General features: G+C 37.5%; 2 protein-coding genes across 5 annotated transcripts; one reads left to right on the forward strand and one right to left on the reverse strand.

Moving 5' to 3' along the window:
* The first annotated feature begins 41 nt into the window (after positions 1-41).
* LOC117215564 (katanin p60 ATPase-containing subunit A-like 2) lies at positions 42-2,494 on the forward strand. The gene is made up of 7 exons (XM_033461914.1): positions 42-58; positions 483-672; positions 770-1,058; positions 1,202-1,403; positions 1,458-1,588; positions 1,784-1,983; positions 2,134-2,494. Exons 1-7 carry the CDS (start codon positions 55-57, stop codon positions 2,492-2,494), a joined length of 1,377 nt encoding a protein of 458 aa, XP_033317805.1. The 5' UTR covers positions 42-54.
* A 1,265-nt stretch (positions 2,495-3,759) lies between these two features.
* LOC117215563 (survival motor neuron protein-like) lies at positions 3,760-5,883 on the reverse strand. Of its 4 annotated transcripts, none has more exons than XM_033461912.1 (6): positions 5,451-5,882; positions 5,088-5,270; positions 4,848-4,962; positions 4,163-4,418; positions 3,963-4,042; positions 3,821-3,894 (listed from the first exon to the last, which is right to left on the reverse strand). In XM_033461912.1, exons 1-6 carry the CDS (start codon positions 5,502-5,504, stop codon positions 3,836-3,838), a joined length of 747 nt encoding a protein of 248 aa, XP_033317803.1. In that variant the 5' UTR covers positions 5,505-5,882; the 3' UTR covers positions 3,821-3,835. The 4 variants fall into 4 exon arrangements, with proteins under 4 accessions (XP_033317804.1, XP_033317803.1, XP_033317801.1 ...); XM_033461910.1 differs by having other exon boundaries at positions 4,163-4,460; XM_033461911.1 differs by having other exon boundaries at positions 3,836-3,894; positions 4,163-4,460; positions 5,460-5,881.
* Positions 5,884-19,503: the final 13,620 nt, after the last annotated feature.

The following is a 19,503-nucleotide window of genomic DNA, read 5'->3' on the forward strand; positions in this document are numbered from 1 at the left end:
CGTATTTCGGAACGTCATCGGAACATATTATACCTTGTGATTATTTGGAACACAATGGGTGAGTATATTATAATTAAAATATATTCCTAGTTCCAATTCTTTTGAATAGTGTCAGTGACCAATCGAAATAGAAATCAGTGGACATCATGGAAAGAGAAGGCGAAACCAAATTTGAAAATTCGACATCGATAATTCAGTAGTTAAGAATAACTCAATCGATTATGTAGATTAACTAGTTATAAACAAATATATGAAGTATAAATTCAAATTATTCTTATCCATCTAAAAATTGGAAATTAAAAAGCAGAAGACAAGAAATTATCTTCGAGGATTTATATAGTAAATACATTCTTTTGCCTGTCTTACCTAGAGATAAAACAGTTGTTTGATGGTTATCTTATAGTGTTCAGTCATTGCGAAAAATATTTTTAATTAGTTAAAAACTATAATTAATTAAAAACTACATTTTTTTATGTATATAGACGTTAGCGATGTATTATTCCGGGAAGCTCGTCTATCTCCCGAACATCGGGTTTGCGACAACATCGATTTGGAAATTATCGTTGCAGAGTATGAAAATTATTACAAGATGAAATTTCAAAAATATCCCATATTGTGTAAGAAAATAACTGGAAGGGAAATGACGAGGGAAGTGACAAATGCAAGCAAAACGTAAGAATTTAAATTATTTAACGATATTAAACGGTATTCAACGTATTCAACGTATTCAACGTATCGTATTAACGTATCGTATTACAATATGATCCAGTGTTTGCAGAAGTATTGAGACAAAAGCCAAATCTGTTAGTAAACAAGCGAGAAGTGAGCCTGTGAAAGAGACGAATCTACAGCAGAAGATAACTGATGACAATACGAATCATATTAATCTCGCAATGACAGTGACGTCAATATTCCCCAATGAGAGTGATGGACGTTCATCAGAAGAGCTATTTAACGTCCCAATGGAACAATCCATGCAATCGAAGATATTGAAATGCATTGAAAAGCTTTATTCAGATAATCCGGAATTACGAAAGATTGCTGAGGACATCTCATGCGTAAGTTATTTTCGATTAATATACGTATCGTAAAGCTTTTAAACGATAAAATTCCCGTCGATAAACCGTCCAATGTATATCGACGATGACGTGATTTCAGTAACGCTTCAAATATCAAATTACGTAACACTTACTTAATATAGAGAAGACGCCATTTTATCTTTGTATCGTCACAGGAGATCATAGTAAACAAATTAAATGTACATTGGGATGACGTTATAGGCCTAGAGGAATGTAAAACCGCTGTTAAGGAGGCCGTTGTATATCCCCTTAAGTATCATATCTTTTTTGATGGCCCGTTTTCCCCCTGGAAAGGTATTTTGCTGTACGGCCCACCTGGTACAGGTAAGATACTCGTATTCTTTTCATTTCTGTATAGTTCATAAATATACAAAACAGGGAAAACGAAGTTAGCGAAGGCAGTCGCGACAGAATGCCATTGCACCTTTTTTAACATAACTGCCAGCTCATTGGTCAGCAAATGGAGAGGCGATTCCGAGAAGTATATACGTGTAAGTTGCTTTGTCTATGTAAGTTTCTTTGTTCCTTTGTCTATGAAGGAGAGATTCTAGGTATAAAAAGATTTGATTTTATTTTTCGTCATTTATATATAAATAGAATAGTTGTTTGGAAAACGAAATGATATCATATTCTTGATGAGGCAATGAATTTAAGGAATTTCGAATATAATATTTAATGAATAATACATTTGTTAAACTGAACAGGTTTTATTTGAACTTGCCTATAGTCATTCGCCTACAATTATTTTTATCGACGAGATTGACTGGATCGCCACAAATAAAGGAGACTGTATATTGTCTGAACCTGCAAAGAGATTCAGATCAGAACTTCTTTCTAGATTGGATGGATTAGTGTCTAATGAGAATTCTAATGTAGTTCTTCTGGCTACAACTAATTCCCCTTGGTACGTATATCACGTTATTTCAATGTTTTCTAAGTAGAAAATATCGTAATATTTCTCCAAATTCCAAATATGTTATTGTGTTGTTTGAAGTATTCCTTCATTATTATTAGTATAATAGAACGATAATATTTATTGTAAATATGTTATTAGGGGCATTGATGCAGCTTTACTCAGGCGTCTCGAAAAGCAAATATACGTATCATTACCCAATGAAGTTGCTCGACTTGGTATATTCAAATTATACCTTAGCAACCACTTATTAGAAAATACAGATATTGTAAACCACATAGTAAAATGTACGGAAAGATATTCTTGTGCAGATATAAAATTGCTTTGTAAGCAAGCGTGGCTACTAGAAATAAGCCCGATATGGAGGAGACTTGAAAAGAAAGAAACACCTGTTACCACTTTGAAATATGAATTAAAAAGTTATGAAATATTAGCAAAATTGTTAAAAAAAATGTCACCTACAGTTATGCAAATAGATAAATATGATACGTGGAACAAATAAATACGCAATCGTAAGGACAGATATTGAAAAATATAAATAAATGGATTATCGTTCGAGAAATCATTCGCATGTGTGTGCATGTGTGTATGCGCGCATGTGTGTGCGCGCATGTGTGTCATGTGTGTCATGTGTGTCATGTGTGTGCGTGTGTGTGCGCGCACGCGCTATAGGCTAAGTTTAAAATGTTCGGTTGTATTATATCCTTGTATTATATATGTCGGAGATGAAAGGAAAACCGGAGCCTTCCCTTTGCAATTTTGAGGAAGCCTTCTAATGCTTTAGCCTAGATTTTATCATAACTGTAATTAAGCAATTGTCATTTGTAATTGTTTGATATTTGTGAAAGCGAAAGTGGGTTCGAGGTGACAACTGGTCGCCGAACGTAGCCACGGTCACGGGATAAACGTTTTGCCTGACGAAGGTGTGGATCGGTTGTATTGTTCTCCCTAGAAATCACATAGAATTGTACTTTAGAGACGTCGATATAATGGGACACACGTTGTATTAGGAATCAATCTCCAGACAGAAACTGGCTAGTAACGGCGTTTGAATCTTTCTCGATGTTTCCAAAGAGTATACGACAAACTTTTGACAGAAATTGCCTAGCAACAACGATTGGAACCTTCTCGATGTTTCCAGCGAGCATATAACAAACAAATGCAGTCGTATAGCGAAAAAGATTTTCATCAGATATTCATTCGTGTGATCGCCTTGGAAAGTGATACATCGAGCAATTTACCGAGTGTCTCAGCAATTGTATTTTGTGTTTAAAATTATTCGACACATAGTAAAGAGTTATCCCGTTGACCGTGCATTCGTTTGAACCCCGGAACATTGTTAATAGCGTTAATTAAATTCATTATTCGTGAAACCTATCAATCGTTAATCTCATTATACGTTAAATTCATTATTCGTAAGACATATTATTCGTTCCTCTTATTGTTCGTTAAACTTATTAATCTTTAATCTAATTATTAGTTAAACTTATCGTTTGTTAATCTTATTATTTATTAAACTCATTATTCATAATATTTTGTAAAATCTTGTTTATTCGCGTAAATATATTCTCTGTTTCGGAAAACAATGGCTAATTCAAACGAAGGATCATTACGCGCCTTAAATCCTAATGATAACCCGACATATATATGTGAGTGTATTTTATCAAAAATATGTTTTTTATGTTTTCTTATCTTAGTAATTATTTTTAAAAAAGTCTTTAAGTCTTATATGAAAATAAAGCTGTTCTTTATTTCAAATAATTGAAGTAAATAAATACAATGAGTTTTATATTTTATTATATCTTATATTATTGTTATATTGTTATTGAAAAAATTGATATAATCAACAGTTCTTCCTGTTCTCTTGATTGTTTCTTGCTTGTTTCAAACCATGATAATAACCTACAAAAGAAATAACATAATCCATTGAAAATTTAATATACAATAAAATACTTATATGAAATAATTACCTGTGTAATATACCATGTAACCACTAATATACCATGACATCAACATACTTGAAAGTGCGTCTGTATCATTATCTGGTAATCTAGTACATTTTATTAAAATTTCGTATTTTTTTTCCAAATAAAATGTTAAACTTATTCCAAATTACTTATTAATATTAGAAGTATTCAGCATTCCATTAGAATTTTTAAATTGTACTTACTTGGCCATTAATTGTGGTGGTAAAGGAGGTGCAGGTGGCATTATATCAGTCATCGAATTGAAAGATGGTCCCGGTATGAAGTGATGTTTATACGCATTTGCTTCTTCAGAGTCACAATCCATTTTTTCTACATTATATTTTTTCGAATTTACATTTGTAGAAAAATTAGTCTCACAAGTCTCATCGTTCTCTTCATTGAATTTCTCTTCCAAAGCTTTCTTTCGTTGTGCTATTTGACTTTGCAAACCTTCTGATTCTAAAAGAGAACTCAACTCGACTTTCTCTGTATTACCATAGCCTAAACACAGAGTAAAAGAAATTTTTGTCATTTAATAGAATTACTGAGTGCCATTCAGTTACTGTCCTTACAGGCAATGTATTAGAATTTCCCGTGCATAAATGTATATGTATAAATATTTTCCTTGATATATGTAGTAATAATCACTCGTCTAATGAGGAGAATTATATTCCAAGCAGCTAATAATGAACAATAAGTAACATGCATGTTTATGGTTCATGACCCTATATCCCACGGGTCTCCCCATAGACATTGACAGGTACTCCTGCCCAGTTAAGGACCTGCTGAATGACACTGTGATAGACTATGCGAAAGCCTTTACTTCATATATATATGTATTTTTAGTACATTTCTTAATTGACATAACCATCATGCTAAAGGTATTACCTACAAATTTTACAACACACGTGCCATTGTTTTCGTAAATTTTTGATATTATAGCTTCATAAATTTCTCCATCCACTGAGTATATTGCACGATAAGGTGCTCCTATGATCCATTTCTATAGAGAAAAGATGTGTATACAAATAAATATAAGTAAATAGCAAAATAAAATAATTTGCTTCTTAATCAATATATTTAATAATATTCTGTATCAAATTTGTAATATTCTATCAAAATCACAACCTTGTGTAATTTACTTGCGTGTTTAGGCTGCTTAAGATTTTGTAGGTTTTCTTTCGGTTGAGAATTTCCAACATCCATTCCCATTCGCTTGATAACTTCTTCTTTTGCTAAATTTATTGCTTTATCATATGCTTCTATTAATGCACTATCATCCCAAACATTATCATTGGCTGTGTCTGTATCCTTTTGAGATAGCAAATTATACGTTATTAATATTGATACAAGTATTTTATTATCAAACTATTGCAAATTATCATATATGTCATTTTTCAAAAATTGACTAAAAGGTAGTGGATACTGTTAATTACTATTATGCTAAGATCTTGTACTAAAATAATGCTAAAACCATTACGTTTCCATTACCATACATACGTTTCCATTTCCTCGTATAAAAAGAACATTCATATCATCTGCCATTTTAAAATAACATCATTTAAATATTGAATTTGCTTCTGAAATATTAATTTGTCTCATTTCTTTAACTCTAACACATTGTAAACAATGATGACATTATACCAACTATAATACTAAAAATCTATTCCCCATTCATTCGAAAGATTATTTTTTGAAGCAAGGTTAACATTGAATGTTCCCAAACTTCAATAACTGTATTTTACTTTCTTTACAATATCTAACAATATATTAGAATACTATAAAAAAATATTGTATGCACAAGAAACTGTTTATAGCGAAATAGCAAAAGAATTAATCACATATTATAACTAAAACGAGATTGTTAAGTAGATTATATTATACTGCATATGCGTTAGTGTTCCAGCTGGTAAATATAGTTTTTATATCTGAAGATAAATAAGATTTAATTCTATAAAATTGCATAATGAATTATACATCTATTTATTACTATTCGTATTTCCCCTTAGTTGTATGTTATCAATAGCATCAATCACGAACATATAAATAAATATAGAAGAAACCGTTCGGAAATGGAAAGGGAAAAATGAACATGGAAGACAAGAAAGTTTTCTTCAGGTTTAGCGTATGCGTGATACGCTTTGAATGTCTCAGATAAAGATAAAGATACTCTGCTCATTTCTATTTGTTCCGCAGAACGAGAAATTTGTTGTCTTTCATATTGGTTTTTACGATTCAATTTTTGGGCAGTTTTCCCTAGCGGGTGTCGGTCCCTGTTTGATATAACCAGACCGTAATTTATACAGATATGTATTATAGATATATATTTGTAAAACTGAAATCAGATGAAATAAATGTTGCCTGAGGTTTTAAACGTTTAATAAAAACAATATTTCATTTGGAAAAAATGTAAGATATGTAAAATTACACATTGATCATTTTGCTGGTCTTGTATCATAAAACGTGTGGCCCGAAGAGCATGTCACGACCGGCATACTTCAAATCCGACAGACTGACGATAGAGATAAAGATGTGGCGGCACTCGGCGACAATGTATATCGCTGAACCATCATGAATGAACCATCAACATCCCAACGGTCCTTCCACCGAAGGTTCTAGAAGAAAGAGCACGTGGCAACGATCGCGGACGCCTAGTAAGTAGTCAGTCTTAGAAAGTCACGCCTAGAGTTCGGAAGTAGATTGTAAAGTGTATTGATGTTAGAAAAAAATAAAGTTTTCTTTTTTTATTTTTTTACCTCAAATTCCTTTTTTATTTTGTTATTTTACGTGACATTTTGGCGATCCTGCCAGGATAGTGAAAAGTGTTTGTTCGGAAACCAAAAGACATTCATCATCTACGGAAGATCGAATTATTTGGGACTACGGTCATCCGCAACAACAAAGTAACTATCGCGAACCAAGTGAAGTAACAATAAAAGGTAAACTGAATTCCTTTGTACGTTACCGTGAAAGAAAATTTAGCTTCAGTAGCCAAGACTCGTCTTCGTCTGAAAATTATAAATCAGCGCAATAATGTCTAAGGCAAACGAATCTCAAACTTCAACCTCAACTGACCCAATGTTGCGAGCAATATGGGACAGTATTCAAAAACAGAACGAGAACATTGCCCTTTTACGAGAGGAAATGTTACGTTTGTCTATGCAAAATGACGAAGAGAACAGACACAGGGCAGCAGAAATCGAGAATCTCGGAAAAACCGTCGCAGCGCTACGGACTGGGTTCGGATCCCCTGCGACCGATGAATTTGCTTCCATTATCACCGAAGACAATGAAAGTGCGTCGACAGCAATCAATCGCACCGTGAATATGGCAAAAGCACGCAAACTGTCAGGGTTAGCAGCTCCAGACACCCCACCTGTCCACCTCGACATCGAACAACCCGAGGTGGAAGAAAGAGGCTATTTTCCGCCCGCTCCTCCCACTCTACGAGCTAAGGATGCAATACGCTACATCCCAACGCTCAACGGAGATGATGATGTAGGAGTTGAAGACTTCATCAAAGAAGTGAGAAGTATGAAGAATCGCTGTATGGAGCAAGATCTATTGCTAAAAGCAATAAAAGTGGAAAAAATCGTGGGGAAAGCAGCCCAAAGTATTCGCAACATTCCTATTGAGTGTTACAGTGATCTGTACGACGCACTGAGAAATAACTTAGCAGCACAAGTGACTTCGGATGAGTACCAAGAACAATTACGAGAGTTGAGACAGGGACGCGAGGAATCAGTGCAAAGTTTTAATATTCGGTTTAGAAGAATACCTTAGGCCATGTAGTTTCATCCGAAGGAGTCAAACCAAACCCCAAGAAATTAGACGCTGTAAAAAACTTTCGATTACCCCGAAATGCCACGGACGTGAAATCATTCTTAGGTTTAGCAGGTTATTACCGCAAATTTATTCGAAACTTTTCCGAAATCGCGAAAAGCCTTACAGACTTAACAAAAAAGGACACACCATTCCATTGGACTGACAAACACCAGATTAGCTTTGATACTTTAAAAGACAAACTCTGTAATTTCCCAATATTAGCTTATCCAGACTTATCAAAACCTTTACCTTAACTACCGACGCAAGTAACGAAGGACTAGGAGCAATACTGTCGCAAGACGGTCATCCTTGTTGTTACATTTCAAGAACACTGAATCCACCCGAACGAAACTATACCACGACAGAAAAGGAACTCTTAGCCATCGTATGGGCCGTGAAAAGATTAAGACAATATTTGTTAGGACGACGCTTCATTATTCGAACCGACCACCAAGCTCTTAAGTGGCTACACAATTGCAAAGACCCTTCTAGCAGACTGATTCGTTGGAGACTTAGACTCGAAGAATATGACTATGAAATCGAATATACAAAGGGTAAAGATAACACAGCTGCAGACGCTTTATCTAGAGTTCACGCAGTAACTCGCGACGAAGTAGTTAACCTCGACCTAGTAATTGATCACACTAATTCATTCAACGCATGGAAAGACAACAACGAGAATCCGAAACTCTTAGAAATTAAACCAAATGACCAAACATTTTACCAGTTAACTCGAAACGACTTAGGAGAATACGACGAGACACTTTGGATCAGAAGACTTTACAAAATTCTTAAAGATACAACAAAAATCGGCATAGGAAATAACGATTTCACTGAATTAGAGAAAACACAGATTAAACTCATGCTAATATATTTTAACGACACGTACAAGAAAATTACTTATGCACCTAATCCCATCTTAAAACTAGACGAAAACGAAATAATACAAGCAATAAAGGAAAACCATAACGACACCGTAGGACATTTAGGGATACAGAAAACGTATCAACGGATCAAGGATAAATTCAAAATTTCCGGACTTTTAGAAAGAGTAGAAAACTTTGTGAAAACATGCGACACATGTCAAAAGGAGAAACTAACACGTATCAGACCCAAAGAATCCCCACAAATCTCAGACACGCCACTTAACCCTAACGACAAAATCGCTATGGACATCATAGGACCGATGACGAAAACCAAACGCGGGAATCAATACATACTTTCAATACACGATGAACTTACGAAATATCTGATACTAGTTCCCCTTAAAACGCAACGAACTGAATCCATAATTAACGCGCTCATTGAACACTATATTTACATGTTTTCGGCACCAAAAACGATCCTAACAGATCAGGGACAAAATTTTGTTAGTGATTTAATGACGAAATTTGAAGAAGCTTTTAAAATCAAACACATCAAAACAACTTCATTTCACCCACAAAGTAACGGATCCCTCGAAAGAACGCATGCCTCAGTTAAAGATTTAATTCGTACTGCATTACACGACAATGACAAAGAATGGGATGAAGTACTTAATTTCATTTGTTTAGGGTACAACACCGCGAAACATGAGGGAACAGGATTCTCTCCCTTTGAATTGACCTTTGGGCGAAAAGCTAACTTACCTTCCGCAATATCCAAATTTCCCACACTTACCTATGATGATATGTACTTACTTTGGCAAAAACAGTTGAATAAATATTGGGAAACAGCTCACAAAACACTTATTCAGAATAAGCAACGATACAAGGGAGACCAAGAAAGAAAGATTGTTAAAACTCAGACTGTGTTTAGGAAAGAAGACTTTGTTTTAATTCACAACGACCATAAAAGAGATAAGTTGGACATTGAATGGTTAGGACCCTACAGGATTAATGATGTGAAAACTCCTTATTACATTATTTCTATCGACAATGCTAAGAAAAAGATACATGGTAACCGATTGAAAGCGTACTTTTTTCAGGATAATGCTGACCCTAGCACTAGCAACAATACCCTTAATTAGTTGCCTTAAATTCACGGGATAGGAATTACGCTTTGTAAACAAACCCAACCAATTCACGATCGAAAACTACAACATGATTCCGCCTCTGAAATTATTAGCTTCTCGAACACTAACAAATATTGTAAAATTGCTATATTTAAGATTAACGAAATAACTTTTGTACCATCACATGCAGAAAATCAATTCATAGCGATCCCTGAAAAAAAAGCGTAAACATATCCTTTGATCTACATTTAAATAATTCCATTCTACTACGATCTTAGAGGACCAAGATCAATCTAACCAGGGGGGTATGTCACGACCGGCATACTTCAAATTCGACGGACTGACGATAGAGATAAAGCACTCGGCGACAATGTATATCGCTGAAGTGCCTAATGAACCATCAACATCCCAACGGTCCTTCCACCGAAGGTTCTAGAAGAAAGAGCACGTGGCAACGATCGCGGACGCCTAGCAAATGCATGGACGGTGGGGATGTTGAGGGATGACAAAAGAAAGTAATCGGATCCGATCGAAAGTAAAATCATAAGAGTCAGTCTTAGAAAGTCACGCCTAGAGTTCGGAAGTAGATTGTAAAGTGTATTGATGTTAGAAAAAAAATAAAGTTTTCTTTTTTTTATTTTTTACCTCAAATTCCTTTTTTATTTTGTTATTATTACGTGACAACACCATCGGCGCCTGGATGAACCTTGATAACTCGGCCCAGAGGCCAATGCATGGAGGGAACGTTGTCCTCTCTGAGGATGACGATTGTGCCCTTTTGGATGCTGTGTCCACCCTTGCTCCATTTATTGGGGTTGGTTAGCTCGTTCAAATACTCCTTATGCCAGCGGTTCCAAAAATGTTGTTTAAGCTGTTGGATATGCTGCCATTTGGAGAGTCGGTTCGATGGAATGTCCCTGAAATCTCGATCACGTAAGCACATTAATGAATCGCCAATGAGGAAATGTCCGGGAGTGAGGGCTAGAAGATCATTTGGATCGGTGGAGATAGAAGTTAGCGGGCGGGAATTGAGGACTGCTTCTATTTCTATGATAAGAGTATTACGGTGTTAAGCTCATATGTTCCTGTTTCTCCACTCGCGCTGCGCCATAATATCCTTTGATATTTCCGATCCTCTGGTCGTACGAGGAATTGCCGATACATTTTCTCGATGTCGCCAGTGAGTACGTACTGATGAGCGCGGAATCTGTGGCGGATCGGTATCAACAGGACGCCGACAGGTCGAGGCATCAACGCGGCGCAACACCTCCCGGGCGATCCGCGGGTACCAACCGCCAACACTAGAGGGCTACGACGACAACGAGTCTGTCTGTCTAACTCGCTAGCGGTCGAATATACGAGCGATTGATATAAATACCGCACCTAGCGAGACTCCCTCTACGTCTAAGGCAGGGACTACCGGGCATAGCCTTACTGACGAGTCCACCGGTAATCCCGGGACGAAACGCACAACTCTCTCTCCCTTTTCATCCGTCACAAATCTAATTAATATACAAAATAAATTGTGAATTGATTCGAGAATATAGGATTTCCCCATTTTCATGATTATCGTGATTTTTGTATAAATATATTTGTGAAGATACTAATAATTAGGTACTTATAAATTAGTATTATCAATTATTTTGCATTTATAATTCCGCCTCTAGTATAAGTGTTAATTGAAAACTAACTTTATGTTTCAAAAAGTACTAGCAAAGTCGTTGAGTAACAAGCCACTGATGCTAACACAAATAGCATTGTCGTAATTAAATATTTCTAAATATTCATTTTTCATTTTGAACCTGTAGAAACAATTTATTATATATACTATTAGCTAAGTAATTGCATATTTAATTAAGTCGAAATATAAAACTTAGTTATTTTAATAATTTAGAAAATAAAAAACTGACAAACATTTCAATTTAATTTATGGTTGGAACAAAAGACAGTTATTTTTCATTAATTGAAATATCGCAATGCAGAGTACTTTCCAAAATACGTCGAGAGTATTCCTGATGGTGAAACGAGCGTTGCTTCATCGAACGCAGCTAAAGAAAACAACATCTATGTAGTTGGTGGTACGATGCCTGAAATAGAGGGCGATAAATTGTACAATACCTGTACTATTTGGGGTCCCGATGGAACTTTGATAGCAAGACACCGAAAGGTAAGTAATATATTCCTTTATGGCTTTGAATTTGAAAATATTGGGGTGAAGAAAGTGACTCTATCTAGGAATAATTTAGGAATATACATATGTACATACGTATACTATAAACAATTCAATAATTTACGGTTTATAAAATACGTTATGATACGGGAAACGCCCATTTTTGTTGTAATGTGTAATATAAATTTTTCACATACGAAAATACTTATTTTTTCTCCTTTTTAAACATTATTAAATGTTAAGATTTTTTAATAAAAGAAAGTGATAAAAACGCTGTCAGTTATTAAATAAAAAATAATTAAAGTTTAGGAGTTGGCAACTTTGATATTAAATTACAAAAGTTGCAGCAATAGAATTAGCGACTACATTTTTATGTTATTAGGTACATCTATTCGACATCGACATTCCTAATAAGATTACTTTTCGAGAGAGTGATTCACTCAGTCCTGGTAACTCCCTAACGACGTTCGATGTGAAGGGCTGCAAAATAGGTATTGGCATTTGCTATGATATTAGATTCGAGGAAATGGCACGCATTTATCGGAACAAAGGTACAGTAACTTAATCGATCAATACTTAACTAGCAAAAAATTAAATATCTTTCTTAAATATATTCTATATAAAATTAATATAATCTGTAACTCTGTATAAAAAGAAGCTTAATTTAAAAAACCAGTATATTTACTGAAAATGAAACAAATAAAAGAATTAAAAGCACAATAAGAGGACTGTCCTCGCATATTCAGAAATGATGGAATGTGAACCGTGCAACTACGAAGTTAATTGGTATTCGGTGGCTTCATATTTCCTGCTTCTCTGGGTTAGGTTGCCAAATGCTGATATATCCAGCGGCATTCAATATGACCACTGGACCACTGCACTGGTCATTACTTCAGCGTTTCAGAGCGAATGATAATCAATTATACGTTGCCTGCATATCACCGGCTCGTGTTCCTTAAGCAAGTTACGTCGCATGGGGACATACACAGTTGACCCATCCCTGGGGAAAGATTCTTTACGATTTGGAAACTCAAGAGAATATGGCAGTCACCGATATCAAAAAAAAAAAAAAACTGGCGAACCGTGTGTTACCACAACGAGACACGCGATGCTACTTGTCGCTTTAAATTGTGCCGCAACTCGTTTTTGAGATCTTTGCCAGGGGCGCGTTAAAACATGCTGAAAATATATTTCTGGCGTTTCTGGGGTTTAACTGAAGTATGACAAATAACGTTGTAAAACATATGTACTTATGACTTACAGAGTAATTGAGTGTACAAAATATATAGTATACAAAATAGCCAGCGATTTAGGGCTTTAAAAGATCAAAAGAAAAGAAAAGAAAAGAAAAGAAAAGAAAAGAAAAGAAAAGAAAAGAAAAGAAAAGAAAAGAAAAGAAAAGAAAAGAAAAGAAAAGAAAAGAAAAGAAAAGAAAAGAAGAAAGATAATATGTTGTGGCAGTCTAAGTCGATCTAAGAAAATAGATAAAGGGAGGGAGGGGCAAAGCTAGTTAATCTGGAAAGAATCCAAGCGTCAATTTCAAGCATTTACAGAGAATCAAGCGGGCTGGTTAAAGTCGTGAGTTGAGCAATTATTCCGCGTTAGGTTCAATCAGGTTAGTCCCACGCGAAATTGATCCAACCATGCGAAAACGAATGTATTCTGATTTCTGTCGCAGATACTTCTGGCTAGTGCAGTACCTACACGGTGGTTGTTGAAATAGCCGCTTCTCATCTATTTTCCGCAGCGCGGACATCATCCTTTGATCCCTTACGACTAACGAAGTTTTCGAAGATGTACGGCAGTTTGAGATTCTACTTGAAAATGATCATGATTGCGGTCTGTGTGCCGTCTGCTCTTCTTTTTGTCCTTCCGTTAAAGACTGGTAAGTTGATACTGATTAATTATGCGATCGAAACCCTATATAATGGCTACAAAAATGCCGCTAATATAATATTCCTTCTTTCTTGTATCTGTCTGCCTCTCAGGTCGTTTTACTAATTACAATAAGTAATTTCGACTTCTTTGCGCTCTCTTTTAACGCATTCGAGACCGAAAGAAATTCATATCAGTTAGTAGGCAAGGGTATAATATACATGTTTTATATATAACTTATGTAGTAATGTATATATCATGTTAATTTCATATTTTTTTCAATATAGAATTATTATATATGTCGGGTTTACATTAGAATTAGGGTTAGGGGCGTGAAACGAATCTTCGTTTGGGTTACACGTTGTCCTTATGCAATAGAGAAGACATTGACTAGTGCAAATACGATTATTACAGAACCGGACAAGTAACCGTGGTAGTTAGGTACTCGAGAAACTGATGACAATGATCCTAGGTTCAATAACGAATCCGCGGTCGGCGGGATGATAGATGAACGTACTCACAAAATCAAAGTCGGACGCGTAATATTCACTGATCGTAAATAGTTACTCCTTTCATCAATGAGATCGCGAGCGAGAATGCCTTTCACGTCCCGATGATGCTGATCCCGATGATAATTGCTGAGCGTAAAGACGTTACTCTTTAGTCGACGGGAGCGCGTCAAAGAATGCGCGTCCCGTCCCGATGATTCCACAGAGGAAAACTATACTGGGGTGTGTCTAAGGACACAAGATCATCGGATTCGTCGAGGAAAGCCTTCGTTTAGGAAGTAAGGGAAATTGACGTTGCTGCTAATTGGTCAATCTCCATATCGGTGGTTAGAAAAGGATGCTAGCCGCCCTCGAGGGAAAGTTGCTAGTGGGAGACGTCGTTCGTTGAAAAATATGTCTCCCCTATCTTCCCGTAGTTGGGACAAAGACTGTTTGTCTGTTTGAAGGACTTTAGTTAACTAAACCTTAAGATTTATTACGGGCCCTCGGGCTAGCCGAACATGTACTGCGGAGACGCATCGACATCTGGTAATCATCTTACTCGAAGAATAGGGTCTGCGTGTGGCGAACCACGGGACAGAAACCGTTGGAATGTTTACTGTCGCGTGTCGCCACGAATATTTCTTTTAAGGAGAGCTATAGAATTATTCCATATGTTTGTTGGGCAAAGCGTTCATCCCTTGACCGCGGCTACGTTGGGCGACAGACTGTCGCCTCGAGCCAAAGCTCACCGTCACTAATCTCGAACACTTACAATCGGATTGAATAACTACAATAGTTTAGTTACAGTTATAGTAGACTTTAGATTGCAATGTTGCGGGGCTATCCGAAGGTTCCGGTGTCCTTTCATCTCCGACATATATATATATATACGTATTCATATGCATATTTCTCCTGGCAGTGTAGTATTCATACGAAATGAAATATCAATTATTTATTTATCCTTTACCGGAATGTAGGCTAGTTTTAAGTATGTATCTTAGATTATCGATTTGAATCAATAATGTAGAATGCGCATACATTAATAGTAGTTTAGTTTAGAATATAATTTATATATTTATATATAGACATGCATGTTCCGTAATATAGTTCTTATTTTATAATTCTTTACCGGAATGTAGGCTAGTTTTAAGTATGTATCTTAGATTATCGGTTTGATAGAATTCGCACACTTATATATATTTCTGACAATGTAACCTTCATTTCTTTAATAATACAATATTGTATGTTTTATGTATTGGTTAAACTATTAGTTTTTGACTTCATGTATACTTATATTTCATAAATTGATAATATTGTATTTATTGCATAGTATTGGAAGCACTGTCTCTAATATTTACTAGGTTATTACATGTTCGGCATATATGTTTATACTTATATGTAACTCTCCAAATTGATTGATTGAAATATATATATATATATTCCTGGCGTTTCAATTATTTTCCCCTTTTGTAGTCTTATTTCCTGGTTTATTTAGAATTGTGTGTATATGTATTTTATTTATTGTTTGGATCCGTTAATCGCCCTCGTTTTGTTAATCCTTCCTTTCGTTTCGTAGTGCCGTGTGTTCGTTTGTGCATTCAAATCCTTATTCGCGTGTTTTGTATAGAATGGTTTTCTTGTTCTTGTTACGGCGCGTGCGGAGCGCGGACGTGACATCCCCGCCCTTGGAGTTCAAATTTCCAAAGGAAATTTGACTGATGGTATCTCTGAGTTCGCTCAAGGCGGACGTAGATGTCGTTGGTAGTTGAGTGACTACCGGTGTTATCGATATCCCTTGAGGTTGTGCTGTTTGATCATCGATATTTCGTCTTCTTTTGAGGTATAGTAGCGGGTGGGTGACTGAGCCGCATATTGCTCCTAATAGGGCGATTCCGCATTCGTAAGTTTCACGTAACTGGTATCCGTGTGCGGCTATATATATTATTGTCTTGATTAGTTTAAATATTGCCAGTATTCCAAATATTGCTGCACTGACAGTTCCAAATTCCATAAAACCAGTCCATAAGCTTGATACGGTATTTTTCGCTATTGTCGTTAATGTGTTTTGTCCATCATTCCCAGGATGTTTACTGTTCCAGGGACGATTGTTTTTCCTGTTGCTCCTCTGGCCAATGCGTTCAAGACTGCAGATTTTCTGCCGGGAACATGACGTGGTCCCGTAGTGCATCGAGGTCTTTTGGGTATACATTCCGCTCGTGGCCAACGACGATGGTGCTGAATATCGCCACGCTTGGCGCACGTCCGGGCGGATTTCCTGTGGTGCGATTCCTTTGCCAAAAGGGTAGTTCCGAGTAGCATTTTGTTGTATGTCGTACCTTTACTTGTACCGGAATGCATTTGACTATATGGACCGCTTCCCCTGCGATCAATGTTGAGAAATGTTAAGTTGGTATGATCGCTGCTTACTACAAGCTAAGTTGGTACGACTTCTAACGACGCTCTTTTGTCTTAGAAGTCGACCACGTTGTTCTATTGACTTGGAGATTCCTGTGTGGTAAGACGTGTTATAAGACTGAAATATATTGGAGAAAACGAATCTAAGTGAATCGTTATTTTATAAACCCAAAACCATATTAAATAACAGGTTATAGGCCCAGAGCAGTAAACTGCGGGGAAAAACGGTATTATTTTTTTGAGTTTTTTGTGTTTTCTAAGACAATCCGAGAAGAGACCACGCCATGGCCGATCACGACAAAGTAAGTGATGTGGACAGCGATATGAAGCCGGTCCTAAGAAAGGGGAATTACGAGTATTGGAAGACAATGACGGAAGCCTCGCTAATTTTCCTGGGTTGCTGGGAGGCAATGGAACCAGGATTTACGGAAGCGCAAAGGCTGGACCCAGAATGCATGAGGAAGGATAACATGGCACGTGCATATCTTTTCCGACATATTCGCCCCGAATATATCGGAGAAATTAAATCCTTGAAGACAGCGAGAGATTGTTGGAAGGCGCTAGAGGACGTCCTTGGAAGGTCCACGTCGATGGACACTGTCCTATGCATACGGGAACTGGGTACCATAGAAAAAACCCCGATATGGACGTCGCAAAATACTGCGGAAAGATATACGATCTGTGCGAAAAAATTTCCAACGCAGGTTTAAGAATCGAAGACCACATGATGGCGTGTTTCATCTTAGCCGGCCTCGTGGCGGACCCAAACTACACGACATATCTTAAGACGGTAAGACTCGATAAGAATCTAACCTCGAGGGTCGTGAAATCCGATCTCCTACTTGAGGAAAGGAGAATGGAAGCGGCCATGGGTCCCTCCGAGAAGAACAGTGCAATGGCGGCTTGCAAACAATCGAAGACCAAGCCCCAACAAAATCAAGATGGTGCTAAGAAAAAGCACAAAAACCCAAAGGATAAAAAATGCTATAAATGTGGAAAACGAGACCACATATCGTACAACTGCCATGAGGGAAAAGAAGACAAGGAAGAGAAAGACCCAGAAAACAAAGTGGAGAAAGGATCGGAAGATAAACCGAGATCCAAGGGACTTATCTCCACACTGGCTTTATCATCTATCAACCACGTGGAAAGGGACAGGATCAGCTATCTTGACTCGGGAGCCTCAAACCATATGACCCCGGATAGGTATCGGTTCGTGGACTTCGTGCCTGCGACTGGACAGATCCGGATTGGTAAGGGGTACCTGGAAGTCAAGGGAAAAGGCACGATCGTCGTGAAGATGACCAAAGCCTGTGGCGGGTGGAGTCTATCCTTGTCGAACGCCCTGTGGGTGCCTGAATTAGATGTAAATCTAATCTCGATCAGGCAATTGGCAGTGAAAGGCGTCACCACAGTGTGTACGAAGGATGAGGCCGTCGGCACACATGATGATGGGGATGTGGTATTTAACTCAAAGGTAGGAGACAACGTGTACTACCTAGAGACAATACCACCTGAGAGGCATGTAGCAAACGTTTCCATGGAGAACGATCAAGAAGAACCTGGAAATGATGACGACCACGCCGAGGTTATTGAAGCTAAGGCGTACAAAGGTATCGTGTCATGGCATGAGAGGTTAGGTCATCTACATGGGGACGCGATGAGAAAGATCCCTGTGAAGAACGTGAAGGAGGGCTCTAGAATACATGAGGAACCATGCGGGATCTGCGTGAAAGGGAAAATGACAAAAGTACCATTTCCGAAGACAGCCCACCACATGTGTCAACGTCCTTTAGAAACAGTTCACAGCGATATTAGTGGCAGAACGCAATGCAAGTCGCTGGGCGGAGGTAATTATTTCGTAACGTTCATAGATGATTTTTCTCGTTTCATGCACGTCAGAATCATCAGTAGGAAGAATGAAGTACTCAAGTGCTTCAAGGAGTACCAGGCGGAGGTGGAGGCTTTACACCAATTCAAGATAAGTGCCCTTCAAACAGATAACGGGGGTGAGTACACAGGAGAAATCTTCGAGAACTACCTGAAGGAGAAAGGCATCTTACACAGGAAAACTGTACCTAGAAACCCTGAACAAAATGGGGTCTCCGAACGAGCGAACAGAACCCTGGTCGAGATGTCCAGATGTTTACTCATCCAATCTGGACTCCCTGACTATCTGTGGGGGGAGGCTGTGAACACGACATGCCACATAAGAAACCTATGCCCATCCGCTGCCATCGGAGACAAGATCCCACTGGAATTATGGAAGGGTAAGGGATGTGACCTCCAAGGGGAGATAAACAGACTGAGAGTGTTTGGATGCAGAGTCTGGTATCTAAAGAGTCCAAGTGGAGGAAAATTCGAGAGCAGAGCGGATGAGGGGATATTTGTGGGATATGACAGACAGGTCAAAGGTTATAGAATTTACCTACCGAAGATCCAAAAGGTGATAATATCCTGTCATGTCAGGTTCGAGGAGAACACGTTTGCCTACAAGAGCGCTAAGGCGGAAACGAACCATATAAAGGATAAGTCCTCGGAATGGATATGGGATGTAGAAACCTTTGAACATAGGGGAGAGAACATAGGGAGAAACTGACGTCGAGACACAGAGTGACGGAGAAAACGACGAAGGGGAAACCGACTACTTTATGGACAGTTTAACGTGTGAGGACAATCCAGTGAATACTGTGAGTGTACCGTTTGTGCCGAGGAGGTCGGCAAGACTACACAAACCAAGAATATGTGATTGTTGTGCTTACACTGCGACTGTTT

This window comes from Bombus bifarius, unplaced genomic scaffold (assembly GCF_011952205.1).
Source record: "Bombus bifarius isolate JDL3187 unplaced genomic scaffold, Bbif_JDL3187 scf7180000009724_frag, whole genome shotgun sequence".
Classification (NCBI taxonomy): Eukaryota; Metazoa; Arthropoda; class Insecta; order Hymenoptera; family Apidae; genus Bombus; species Bombus bifarius.